This window comes from Ananas comosus, linkage group 15 (assembly GCF_001540865.1).
Source record: "Ananas comosus cultivar F153 linkage group 15, ASM154086v1, whole genome shotgun sequence".
NCBI classification, from domain to species: Eukaryota; Viridiplantae; Streptophyta; class Magnoliopsida; order Poales; family Bromeliaceae; genus Ananas; species Ananas comosus.
In genome coordinates this window covers 6,005,714-6,018,995 of record NC_033635.1, presented here as the reverse complement: position 1 = coordinate 6,018,995, position 13,282 = coordinate 6,005,714, and the positions used below count along the sequence as shown (strand labels likewise).

The 13,282-nt window shown below is 37.6% G+C and overlaps 1 protein-coding gene across 1 annotated transcript; it reads left to right on the top strand.

The window, feature by feature from the left end:
- On the top strand, positions 339-8,025 carry LOC109721830 (sugar transport protein 13-like; the record flags this gene model as incomplete). Its single annotated transcript, XM_020249632.1, is given in 6 exon segments — positions 339-595; positions 3,503-3,822; positions 5,377-5,501; positions 6,335-6,606; positions 6,705-6,860; positions 7,026-8,025. Coding segments are annotated over 6 exon segments (1,525 nt in total), but the record flags the coding sequence as incomplete, so codon positions are not given.

Below are 13,282 nucleotides of genomic sequence, written 5' to 3'. Positions count from 1 at the left end.
ACAAGTAAATAAATACTAATATATATGTATGTAAACCCAAAATCACGGTGGGGGTGACTCACCACACAAAATTTTGGACCACCACGTATATATATATCTATATATATATATATATATATGTATAATATATATAAAGGAGAGTCGTCGCTTGACCTGTCAACCACATGCACATTAGTGTGGGAGCCCACAAGATTCGCCCACGTGGCGTGATCTCAGACGTCGAATCTTGTTTGAAATTTCTCCGCGACAGGGACCCCACGCCGTTTGTAAGTCCACAAATTGCACCACACATTATCTCCTGTATCTATCATTACATACTTTGGTAGCAGCTATATATATATGAAGGAGGTCAAGGTTCTTGTTCTAAGGTCTTCGTTGCATCTGCTGGAAAATTCTGTATGGTTTGTTCGTCATCCGATAAGGAATTAAGGCTATCTTGATCATCTCGTCGGATCGAGGATGCCGGCGGGAGGGTTCTCGGTGGCGGCTCCGGCCGGGACGGAGTTCGAGGCGAAGATCACGCCGATCGTTATCATCTCCTGCATCATGGCCGCCACCGGAGGGTTGATGTTCGGCTACGACGTCGGCATATCAGGTGAGACATCTTATCATTATCCTTTTTTTTTTTTTTTAATCTTTACATTTGCATAAGAAAAGATGCATATTTTGTGAGGAATAACGGATTTGAACATAGAGTGTATATATATATATATATATATATAGACATATTCTTTTTCTATATTTAAATAAAATAGCATGACAAATAATAATAATAATAATGAAATGATGACTTCTCCTTAGTTTCATGGAAGGGGGAGAGACATATGGTTGTTGATTTCTTTATGGAAAAATTCATATTTATGTACTAGTTATATTAATGTTTTATTTTACTGGTTAGATCGATGCATGATGTTCGATTTATACTTTACTAATATGATGTACATATAGCATTTTTCTATTTTTTTAATAAAAATTTAGTTAATTAAATATGGAAGTATATATTTTGTAAAGTATTGTCCAATTAATACTTCAAAAAAGGTACAATATTTTTTATTTTGCTTTTTTCCTACTCCTCCTCTTATGATAATTCTGGCGTGGCTTCACGTGTGGGGCATGGAAATATTAATTGTGGCCAACCGAGGTAATTTATCATTTGCATACGTACACATCTTCGAGATGATTAATTTAATTTAATTTAATTACTTGAATAAAAGAGAAAATTGAGAAGCGATTTAGCTTGTTTTTTTATTTTTATTTTTTTGTCTTAAGGATATAAATCGTATGTTTTAACTTTCCGCATGGAGTAAAATTAGAAGCGTCATATATATGGAAAATTGTAGGAAATTTTGTATTTCCCTGTAACAAAAATTTAAACTTTTTTTTTCCCTGTGAAATATAGGCGCCAGCTAGTTCTAAATATTAATTATTAGTAGTGGGTCGACTAAATATATAGGCCCTTATATATGTTTACTATACTGTATGATATTTATGGATTTTTTTTTTTTTTTGAGAGAGAGAGAATATATATGGATTATTATTGGTGGGTGGGTGTGTGTAGTGTAAGGAGCATGTATTGGAAACCATAAAGTAATGAGAACAAAAAAAAGGGAGAAAAGGAAACTTTTGAAAACTTATTATTAATTCCTAGAAAGTAACCTGATTACACCGGCATTTGTAAAATTTTATTTAAAAAATAAATTAATTTTAAGGAAAGAATTTCGTTAATCTAATTTATTAAAAATTTAAAGTGTAATTATCTCCAATGATTATTTTTAAAATAAAATTTGATAAAACTATATATTAGAGACAGCTTTAAATAGATGTACTAATTACATATCCAAATCTTTGTTTTATTCAAAATTTTTAAATATAAATAAATATTATATTAATTGTGTTAAATAAAATTGTCATGTGTCGTGTCAACAGTTCAGCTTGCTATACTACCAAGCAAAAATATGCTTTCGCTTTTTTATATATATATAATATCATATAAAAAATTATTTTTTTTGTGCGTTTTTTTTTGTTACTGTGCACGTTTGTCAAAGCCACCTACTTTGACGGGAAAACGAGTCTAAAACATCCTAATCCAAATTTGGAACTACGTCATAAGTTTTTTGTCTAGACCAGTCGTATATATTTTATAATTTATTCTCCTTAATTATGAGAGGAAAATATACTTGGACTAAAAGCGCTTGTCCACAAAGTAGATCACGTGCATGGACTTTTTTGTGAAAATAACAAATATGTAAAACCTATTAATTGTCTTTTTCGGAAAAATTAGCTACACCACTCGTTAATTTTATTAAAAGTCTATATGCATGGGCTAGAGATAATTAATCTATAGGACAAAAGACAAATAATTACAAAAGCCACAGACCCGTTTGAATTTAATTTAGTGCAATTTGGTACTTCACAAATGTCAAAATTTAAGTGGATTTAAGGGTGGGGTTTTTTTTTTAACTACTAAAATACGAGTTGTTCTTTCATGTAATTAAGTTATATATATTGCCACTGCTTAATATTCTTTTTTCTCTCAAAATCTTTTTCTAGAATTTGTTGAATGTAGAGTATTAAAAATCGTTCTCTTGCCACTTAAAGTTTTCAAGATAAATGGTAGTTTTATATCTTTAATATAGTACTAGAGCCCAAAAGGTGAGTGATCAGTGTTGCATACACGTAAGTATTAAAAAATCATTCTCTTGATAAATAATATAAAACACCGTTTAATTATTTAGCGGCTTAAGTTTCTAATACAGTTTTCTAACATGGCATTAAAATGCCCATTTTTTTTAATATGACATTAGAGATAAATCTAAGCAGACATATGAGGGACACAAAAAAATAAAATAAAATACTGTTATTTGGGCTTAAAGATAAATAATTATTTCATTTTCTTCAATAAAGTGGATAATTAATTAAAATTTCCGTACCATGAAAAGCAAAAGCCTTCACAGTTGAGTTCACCACCTGTACGCATAAAAAGTTCAGTGATGGCGCCTTCGATTAAAAGGTGTACATTATATGCTAAGTAGCATTTCTTTTTGTATGATATTTATACTTTTAGATTATATCCACGAGAGATGCATGCTATGTTAAAGCTACACAAAATTATATGTGTTAACACGCATATATATTTTAACTGGGAACAGATCAAATATGTTGAATTTATAGTAAACTAGCTTCAATTAAAATTATATGGTTAATTAATTAGCTCTTTTAGACTCTATGATTTGAAAGGTGACATATAATTAACTTGCCATCTTTCTAGCTAGGCTTTATAAACAATTAGCAAATTTATGTTTATCAAAAGCAGATCAAATTTATTAAATTTGATCAACAAATACAGTCCGTAAATAAAATAGTGGCATAATTCAATAAGATAATATCATAATTAATATTGATCAGTTCTAAAAATATCATCCTGAGAATAATAGTATGGTTTAAAATACATTTCTTTGTCCTCCTGTTGCTAAAAAAAAAAAAAAAAAAAAAAAAAAAAAAGGCGGTGTGACATCGATGGACGATTTTCTGAAAAAGTTCTTTCCGACGGTGTACCGGCAAAAGCACGAGGACAAGGAGAGCAACTACTGCAAGTACAACAACCAGGACCTGCAGCTGTTCACGTCGTCGCTCTACCTGGCCGGTCTCACCGCCACATTTTTCGCGTCCTACACCACCCGCAATCTCGGCCGCAGGCTCACCATGCTCATCGCCGGAATCTTCTTCCTTGTCGGTGTCGTATTCAACGCCGCAGCCCAAGATCTCGCCATGCTCATCGTCGGTCGCATTCTTCTCGGCTGCGGTGTCGGATTCGCTAACCAGGTATATATATATGTTTAGCTAATTAGAAATAACATTTATGGCTGGCAATAATAATTATTATTATTATTATTATTATTATTATTATTATGATAGTTCACTATTCTCCATGATCTTAGGTGGGAGATAGGTATGCATAACAATAACAATAAAAAAGAACGTATTATTTGACTTTGGTTGATTAGAATACGTATTACGAAGTGGTTACAAACTACAACATGTGCAAAGGGATTGGGGACGCATACATGCATATATAGAATCGTAGGTGATCACTTGTGCTCGTAGAGGTTTTCTTTTCTTTTCTTTTTTTTGTTTTAGTTAAGTGCGTGAGAGAGAGAGAGAGAGAGAGAGAGAGAGAGAGAGAGAGAGAGAGAGAGAGAGAGAGAGAGAGAATCATGCATAATGTGGGGAAAGAATCTAGGAGATGTAGGAAACGAAAAGTTCAACTTTTCAGTAGAAAAGCTCTTTAAAGGGTCCAAATGTATGACAAAAGAGAAAAGAAAGATAAAAGCAGCAGTTTCTTTTGGTGTCTTCACATGGCCACAATACTGTCACGTTAATAATAACTGCGTACCATGTGGCAAAGCATCAACTATATATTCTTTTTGGATTCAATGCATTAGAAAAATAGTTTGTGAAAAAAATATATAATTTTAGGAGTTCGATCCGGCTGCAGTAGTGTTGTCATGTGATGCTCCATGTGTAACATCCTCACGTTGTACACTGCATTTTATAATGCTTTATGAACCTACCGACGTAGAGAAATTCATTTGGGTAGTTGATAAAAGAGAAGTGTGCTTTTCGTGCATTGAAAATCTCATTTAAAAAATTAGATAATTATTCTTTGAATTTTAATATTTTAAAAAAAATATCAAAAAATATCAGTATATGATAAAATTATGACACTCATTTTTGAGTATACAAATAATTAAGCATTGTTGTTGACATAATTCACCAAAAGATTATTTTACAAGGATAGAATAGACAATGAATTAATGAGAACAAGCATTTTCTAGTCCTAAACATAATTAATTTTAACGTCTTCCTGTTTCCGTGCATGTATAATAGTGATAAAGTAATACTCTCATGCACACACTGTATAGTATGTATATATAAACCCTAATTGAAGAGGCAAAAGAAATGGAATTTTGAGTCTATGAAGAACCTTTAATTTGATATTTTAAATGCTTCCCTATGTAAAAAACAGAACTGCAAAAAAATTTTTAATATAACATTCTTTTCAGAAAATATTATTTTAAATAGCAAGTTTGTCAAATAACACAGCATGCATGCTCCAATAGGTTTTCATAATATAATTCTTATTTATAGTTGGTGTAATCGTATCGGCATTAGAATGTCATGAAATATAATCGATTCGCACAATGAAAAAATGTCATAGAAAATTGGTAATACACAGATTGTCAACATATCAATAGTATATAAAGCAACAATTTCTGAAAAAATGGCCATATGCTGCACAACACAATCGGGTTCCTAAATTAAGATTAAGATTAATGTTGTTTTCCTGATTCGTTGAAATTTGCTCAATCGCTGCAGGCGGTTCCTCTGTTTCTCTCGGAGGTTGCACCCACCAGAATTCGCGGAGGCCTGAACATCTTGTTCCAGCTCAATGTCACGATCGGCATCCTCTTCGCAAACCTTGTCAATTACGGCACTTCCAAGTATGTATACGTATATATGCTTCAACATTCTCCGATTCTACATCCAATAGTATTATATATTCTTCGCCTAGGGATGTCAAACGGGCCGGGCGGCACGTGGGCCGCCATTCCCGGCACGGCCTCGGGTCGGACCACAGCATGGCACGGGTACTGTAGCACCCGTGCCGGGCCGGCCCGGCCCGAGTCTCTGGGCCGTGCTGGGCCGCGACTCTGTGGCNAATAAATATTTTTATTTAAATTAATATTTTGATTAAAATATTAAAAAATTATAAATTTAAATAAATAATACAAATTTATTTATTTTTTAAAAAATAAATACTTTGTAGGCCAGCCCGAAGCACGGCCCGGCCCGGCACGGCCCGTGCCTTCCGGGCCAAAAGGCCGTCCCAGGCCAGAAGATAGAAAAATTGGGCCCGGCCCAGCCCGGCCCGAAATTAAATTCGGGCCGGGCCAGGCCTGACCCTAGCCCGATTTGGCCCGAAAAATGTGGGCCGTGCTGGCCCGGCACGGCCCACATTTCGCCTCTTTTACATCATGAGAAAGCTTAATTATGCGAGAAAGAATATCAAACCGATCCGAAATTTGAAATTTTAGATTACCCCACCAACTTAATTTGCAAACTCCTCCAATTAAGCGTGTCAAAAGTGAAAAATTGTTAGGTACTTAACTTAATTAGTGCTATTTTGGATTATCAAGTTTCAATTTAGTCTCGAACACCGAATTCAAAATTTTGAAAAACCAAATTTGGTGTTTATATGGATGGGGATGGGGATGGGGATGGGGATGGGGATCGATTTCAACTACAATTATATTTAATTAACATAATATAACAGGATCAATGGATGGGGCTGGCGGCTGTCGCTGGGGCTGGCGGGCATACCAGCGGTGCTGCTGACGGTGGGGTCTCTTCTGGTGACGGACACTCCGAACAGCCTGATCGAGCGCGGGCGGCTCGAGGAAGGGAAGGCGGTGCTGCGCCGGATCCGGGGCACCCCGAACATCGAGCCCGAATTCGAGGAGATCCTGGCGGCGAGCCGGGCGGCCCAGCGCGTGAAGCACCCCTTCCGCAACCTGCTGCAGCGCCGCAACCGCCCGCAGCTGGTGANCGAATTCGAGGAGATCCTGGCGGCGAGCCGGGCGGCCCAGCGCGTGAAGCACCCCTTCCGCAACCTGCTGCAGCGCCGCAACCGCCCGCAGCTGGTGAACACGCTCGGCTTCAAGAGCGACGCCGCCCTCTACTCCGCCGTCATCACCGGCGCCGTCAACGTCCTCTCCACGCTCGTCTCCATCTACTCCGTCGACCGCATCGGCCGCCGCATGCTACTGCTCGAGGCCGGGGTGCAGATGTTTCTTTCGCAGGTACGCGTGTTACGTTACGTTACGTAACTTTTATTCGTAATTGATTGATGATGTTAGACAACACGTATATATATACAACACGTATGTATGTATATGTATGTATGTATGAATTAATGTATATATTCATGCATGAACTGTGTGTATGTACGTGTGCCGTACGTGTAGGTGGTGATCGCGGTGTTGCTGGGGATAAAGGTGACGGACCACTCGGACGACCTCAGCCGCGGGTACGCGGTGCTGGTGGTGGTGATGGTGTGCACGTTCGTGTCGTCGTTCGCGTGGTCGTGGGGGCCGCTCGGGTGGCTGATCCCCAGCGAGACGTTCCCGCTGGAGACGCGGTCGGCCGGGCAGAGCGTGACGGTGTGCGCCAACCTGCTCTTCACGTTCGTCATCGCGCAGGCCTTCCTCTCCATGCTCTGCAGCCTCAAGTACGGCATCTTCGCCTTCTTCTCCGCGTGGGTCGTCGTCATGTCGCTCTTCGTGCTCTTCCTCCTCCCCGAGACCAAGAACGTGCCCATCGAGGAGATGACCGAGAGGGTGTGGAAGCAGCACTGGTTCTGGAAGCGCTTCATGGACGACGACGCCGATTACGGGGTCGAAGACGGCGACGGCGATTACGTTAAGAAGCCTAGTAGTTATAATAACAATGCAAGCAACGGCAGCAACGGGGTTCGGCCGTAGGATTATCGTTAATCGATCAATTAATTGTAATCTGAGAAGGGAGTTGTGTTTAGTTACGGACTTGTAATACTAGACTAGATCATCGTCACATTTAGTCGATAACTCGGAGGGCCGGGGGAACAGAGAAAGAAATGACGAACCTGCAGTGAAGCTTTCTTTCACTGTACTCGAGGCTGGAGCAACTCTCTCTGTCTTTCTGTCTGGCTCACCTCTGTTTGCTTACCGTAGAGAGGATTCGGGTAAGCGAACAGGTTGGGCTGCGCATGGTGGAGACGTGTGTACCTAAATATATATCATGAGCTTTTCGAGAGTTTTGTGTACGTAGCCACCGCATACATTTCTGTTCGGCGGCATACTAGCCTAATGTTTAATTCGGCAATTAATGTACCAAACTAGTTCGGAGTGAATTTGCCTACAGGATTTCTCCCAATCAAAGTAATCAATTTCTGGAACGACTTGACAATGGACTACTAGATGCTCAGAAAGTTAATACTATAGTCAATATTTGGAAATTGACAAGGGAACATATGCTCTTTTACGGAGAATCTTAGGCTGTGTTTGGTTTGAGAACTAAATTCTGAAGGATAACTTTTGTTGTTCAAACTACAAATTTGCATTTAAATGTTAATTGTTTATTCCCGGAGGATATTCCTAATAGTGTTTGGATGTTTATGTTGGAATAAGATATTGAATTGATAAAATTTAAATAGAATGATAATTTTTCCCTCGAATATTTTATAGAATATTTAATAAATATTTAGAATAGTGATAAAATTAATGTATAAAGATATGCTTATAAATATAGATATAAAAATATAATTTCAATTATATAAAAGCTGATTACTTCAAATATTTATTATGTAAAAAAATCACCTTTGAAAAATTAACTTAGTAGCGTTCTATTTTAGCATTTGTTTGAATTTATTTAAAGTGCAAATTTATTTAAAGTGCAAATTAACTTAGAGAGGCAGATGGGTAAATTAGGAAATGAAAAGTGCAAATTTTTTTGTCTGCTCTTGTTCTGCAGAATGGCCGGAACAAGGCTTAACGGGTTATTCTCGAATAACCCGTTAAGCCCGGAACAACCCATTTTTTGCTTTTGTGTTGTTGTTTGGTTGAACAAAGAAGGATATCCGCTATCGTTCTGGAATATCCTTCCAACCAAACGCAGCCTTAAAGAATCCAAATAATTCCTGTAAAGACTCATCAAGAGTTCACAAATCTTAAAAAAAAAATGACATTCTATGAGGCATGCATGAGCCAAACCAACCCTCACCATCACCAATAACATAGGGAGATTTCTTGATGGGAATTATATGTGAAGAAGGTTTTTTGTAAACTCCAAACTTCCTTTCTTTCCAAACGTATATAGCAAAAGCAGTCAAAAAAACAAAAAGGCCAATTTGCATAAAAAATTCATTAGTTTTGAACTTTTGCAAAAATATACTACCTTTTTGAATTTTTCAGATTCGGACAGAATTTTTAGAAAATTGACCAAAATATCTTTATTCTCTTTTCTCTCTCTTTTTCTTTCTCTTGTTCTTTTTTTTCTTTCTCTCCGAAGAGGGTGGCAGAGGCGGAGGCTGCCGCCTCCCCTCTGTCCCGCGTGCCCTCGCCCTCGCCCTCGCCCTCGCCCGCGCACCCTCCCTCCGCCTTCCTCGCCTCCGACCCCGCCAAGGCTGCGCCACNGCCCAGGGAAACGAGTAATCCAGGGCGTGACAAATATGTTATGGACTATTTAGTAAATATTTCAATGTTTGAGAATAGTGATAAAATTAATATATAAAGCTATAATTATAAATATAGATATAAAATTTTTTTTAATTATATAATATAACAAATAATTAAAATTATATATAATTATATAATTTTAAATATAGAAAAGCTGTTTACTTCAAATATTTATTATGTGAAAAAATCACCTTTGAAAAATTAACATAGTAGCATTCCATTTTAGCATTTGTTTGAATTTATTTAAAGTGCAAATTAACTTAGAGAGGCAGATGGGTAAAATTAGGAAATGAAAAGTGCAACTTTTTTTTGTCCGCTCTTGTTCTGCAGAATGGCCAGAACAAGGCTTAACGGGTTATTCTCGAATAACCCGTTAAGTCCGGAACAACCCATTTTGTGCTTTTTTGCTGTTGTTTGGTTGAACAAAGGAGGATATCCTCTATCGTTCTGGGATATCCTTCCAAACCAAACGCAGCCTTAAAGAATCCAAACAACCCTTGTAAAGGCTCATCAAGAGTCCATAAATCTAAAAAAAAAAAAAAAAGGCACTCTGTGAGGCATGAGCCAAACCAACCCTCACCATCACCAATAACATAGGGAGATTTCTTGATGGAAATTATACGTGAAGAAGGTTTTTTTGTAAACCCCAAACTTCCTTTCTTTCCAAACATATATAGCAAAAGCAGTCAAAAAAACAAAAAGGCCAGTTTGCATAAAAAATTCATTAGTTTTGAACTTTTGCAGAAGTATACTACTTTTTTGAATTTTTCAGATTCAGACTGAATTTTTAAAAATTTGACCAAAATATCTTTATTCTCTTTTCTCTCTCTTTTTCTTCTTCTCATTCTTTTTTTTCTCTCTCTGACGAGGGTGGCAGAGGCGGAGGCGGCCGCCTCCCCTCTGTCCCGCATGCCCTCGCCCTCGCCTGCACCCTCCCTCCGCCTTCCTCGCCTCCGACCGCGCCACGACTCTTTTTTTTTCTCTCTTTCTCTCCAAACCTTCTCCAGCACATCCCTAATTCTTTACAACAGTAAAAAGAGTAACATCACGTTCTCTTCCTCTTCTTTTTTTCTCGTTTCTTTTTTCCTCTTCGACCCACCTCCACCGCCTTCGTGACCCTCCATGGCGGTAATGAGGACAGCGTCGCGTTCTCTTCCTCAGCCTTGGCCGGCACCGGAGAAGGAGAACTCGGAGCAAGTGTGGGTGAGAGTGAAGCCAAGAAAAAAAAAATAAAAAAAAATAAAAAAAATAAAAAAATAAAGTAAAACATAAAGAAAAATACTTTTTTCTATAAGAAAAAAGAAAAATCAGAGAAGAAAGAAAAAGATGATAAAGTTGTACTGTTTCAAAGCAACGTTGCACAGTTTCAGAAAAACGTTACACTATTTTAGAGAAAACTTACATTCTTTAAAAAAAAAAAATTACACTTTTTTGGACGAAAGTTATACTTTTTGAACAAAAATTGCACTCTTTGAGCAAAAATTACACTGTTTCTCCTCTTCCTCTTCTTTCTTCTCCTTCATCTTCGTTTTCGTGTGTTTCTTCTCGCCCATCTCTCCTTTGCCCTCCACCTCTGTCAGCAGATCTTCCACGCTCGCCAAAGTCGGTCCGCTACGCGCTTCTTGCCTCCAACCCTGCCGAGACCGCGCCACAACCCTCTTTTTTTTTTCTTTCCAACCCTCCTCCACCTCCGGAAAAGGAAAAAAAAAAAAAAAAGAGAGAGAGGGTCGGAAACAGATGAGCGGAGGATCTGCCGATGGAGGTGGAGTACGAAGAAGAGATGTGCGGAGAAAAAACACACGAAAACGAAAAGGAAGGAGAAGAAAAAAGAGGAAGAGGACAAACAGTATAATTTTTACCCAAAAAGTGCAACTTTTGTTCAAAAAATGCAACTTTCATAAAAAAAGTATAACTTTTTCTTAAAGAGTATAAATTTTCTCTAAACTAATGTAACGTTTTCTTGAAACAATACAACTTTATCATCTTCTTCTTTTCTCTCTGATTTTTATTTTTCTTGTAAAAAAAATTATTTTTCTTTATATTTTATTTTTTATTTTTTTATTTTTTGTAACTTTTTTTTTCAGCTCTGCTCTCACCAGCACCCGTTCCGAGTTCTCCTTCTGTAACGCCGGCGTCGATNTTTTTTTTTTTTTTTTCTTTCTCTCCAACCCTTCTCCAGCGCATCCCTAATTCTTTACAACAATAAAGAGAGTAACATCACGTTCTCTTCCTCTTCTTTTTTTCTCGTTCTTTTTTTTCTCTTCGAACCACCTCCACCGCCTTCGTGACCCTCCACGACAGTAATGAGGACAACGCAGCATTCTCTTCCAACGCCTTGGCCGGCATCCGAGAAGGAGAACTCGGAGCAAGTGTGGGTGAGAGTGAAGCCAAGGAAAAAAGATGCAGAAAAGAAAAAAAATAAAAAAAATAGAGTAAAACATAAAAAAAAATACATTGCTCTATATGAAAAAAGAAAAATCAGAGAAAAAATAAAAAGATGATAAAATTGTACTGTTTCAAAGAAACGTTGCACTGTTTCAGAAAAACGTTACACTATTTTAGAGAAAACTTATATTCTTTTAGAAAAAAAATTATATTTTTTTGGACGAAAGTTTTACTTTTTGAACAAAAATTGCACTCTTTGAGCAAAAATTATGCTGTTTCTCCTCTTCCTCTTCTTTCTTCTCCTTCATCTTTGTTTTCGTGTGTTTCTTCTCGCCCATCTCTCCTTCGCCCTCCACCTCTGTCAGCAGATCCTCCACTCTCGCCAAAGTCGCTCCGCTACGCGCTTCTTGCCTCCAACCCTGCCGAGACCATACCACAACCCTCTTTTTTTTTCTTTCCAACCCTCCTCCACTGCCGGAAAAGAAAAAGAAAAAAAGAGAAAGGGTCGGAAAAAGATGAGCGGAGGATCTGCCGATGAGGTGGAGTACGAAGAGAGATGGGCGGAGAAGAAACACATGAAAACAAAGAGGAAGAAAAAGAAAAATGAGGAAGATGACAAACAGTACAATTTTTACCCAAAAAGTGCAACTGTCGTTCAAAAAATACAACTTTCGTCAAAAAAGTATAATTTTTTCTTAAAGAGTATAAACTTTCTGTAAACTAATGCAACATTTTTCTAAAACAGTGTAACATTTTCTTGAACCAATACAACTTTATTATCTTCTTCTTTTCTCTCTGATTTTTATTTTTCTTATAGAAAAAATTATTTTTCTTTATATTTTATTTTTGATTTTTTGATTTTTATTTTTTTGTAATTTTTTTTCTCAGCTTCGCTCTCACCCGCACTTGCTCCGAGTTCTCCTTCTCCGACGCCGACGTCGAAGCCTGCGCCAACGAAGGCGGAGGAAGAGAATGCGACGTTGGTTTCGTTACCATCGTAAAGGGCCGCGGAGGTGGTAGAGGTGGGTTGAAGAAAAAAAAAGAACGAGAAAAAAAGAAAAGAGAAAGAAGATGTGACGTTGCCCTCTTTACTGTTGTAAAGAACCGAAAAGGCAGCGGAGGAGAGTTGGAGAGAGAAAAAAAAACAACGACCTCGACTCGGTCGGAGGCAAGGAAGGCAGAGGGAGGGCGCGCGGGGCGAGAGCACGCGGGACAGAAGCCAAGCGGGCCGCGTCCACCTCCGCCGTCCTCTCTAAAGAGAGAAAAAAAAAGAAGAGAGAAAAAAGAAATAAGAATATATTAGTCAGTTTTCTAAAAATTCGGTCCGAATCTGTAAAATCCAAAAAGACAGTCTACTTTTGCAAAAGCTCAAAACGAATGAATTTTTTATGCAACTTGGCCAAACAAAAATAGAGCAACAATAACGAAAAAAGAAAGATTGGAACAGTAATGGCTTTTGAAAATTTTTACAACATGTAAACTAATTAAACTAACAAGAGAGCTGGTTGATCGATTATTTACAGCACAATTAATAACTCCGATTAAACCGACAAAGCACTAACAAAAACCACTTAACACAAAAGCAGAACATGAGAAATCTGAGGACCCACGTTTTGCATCAGTTA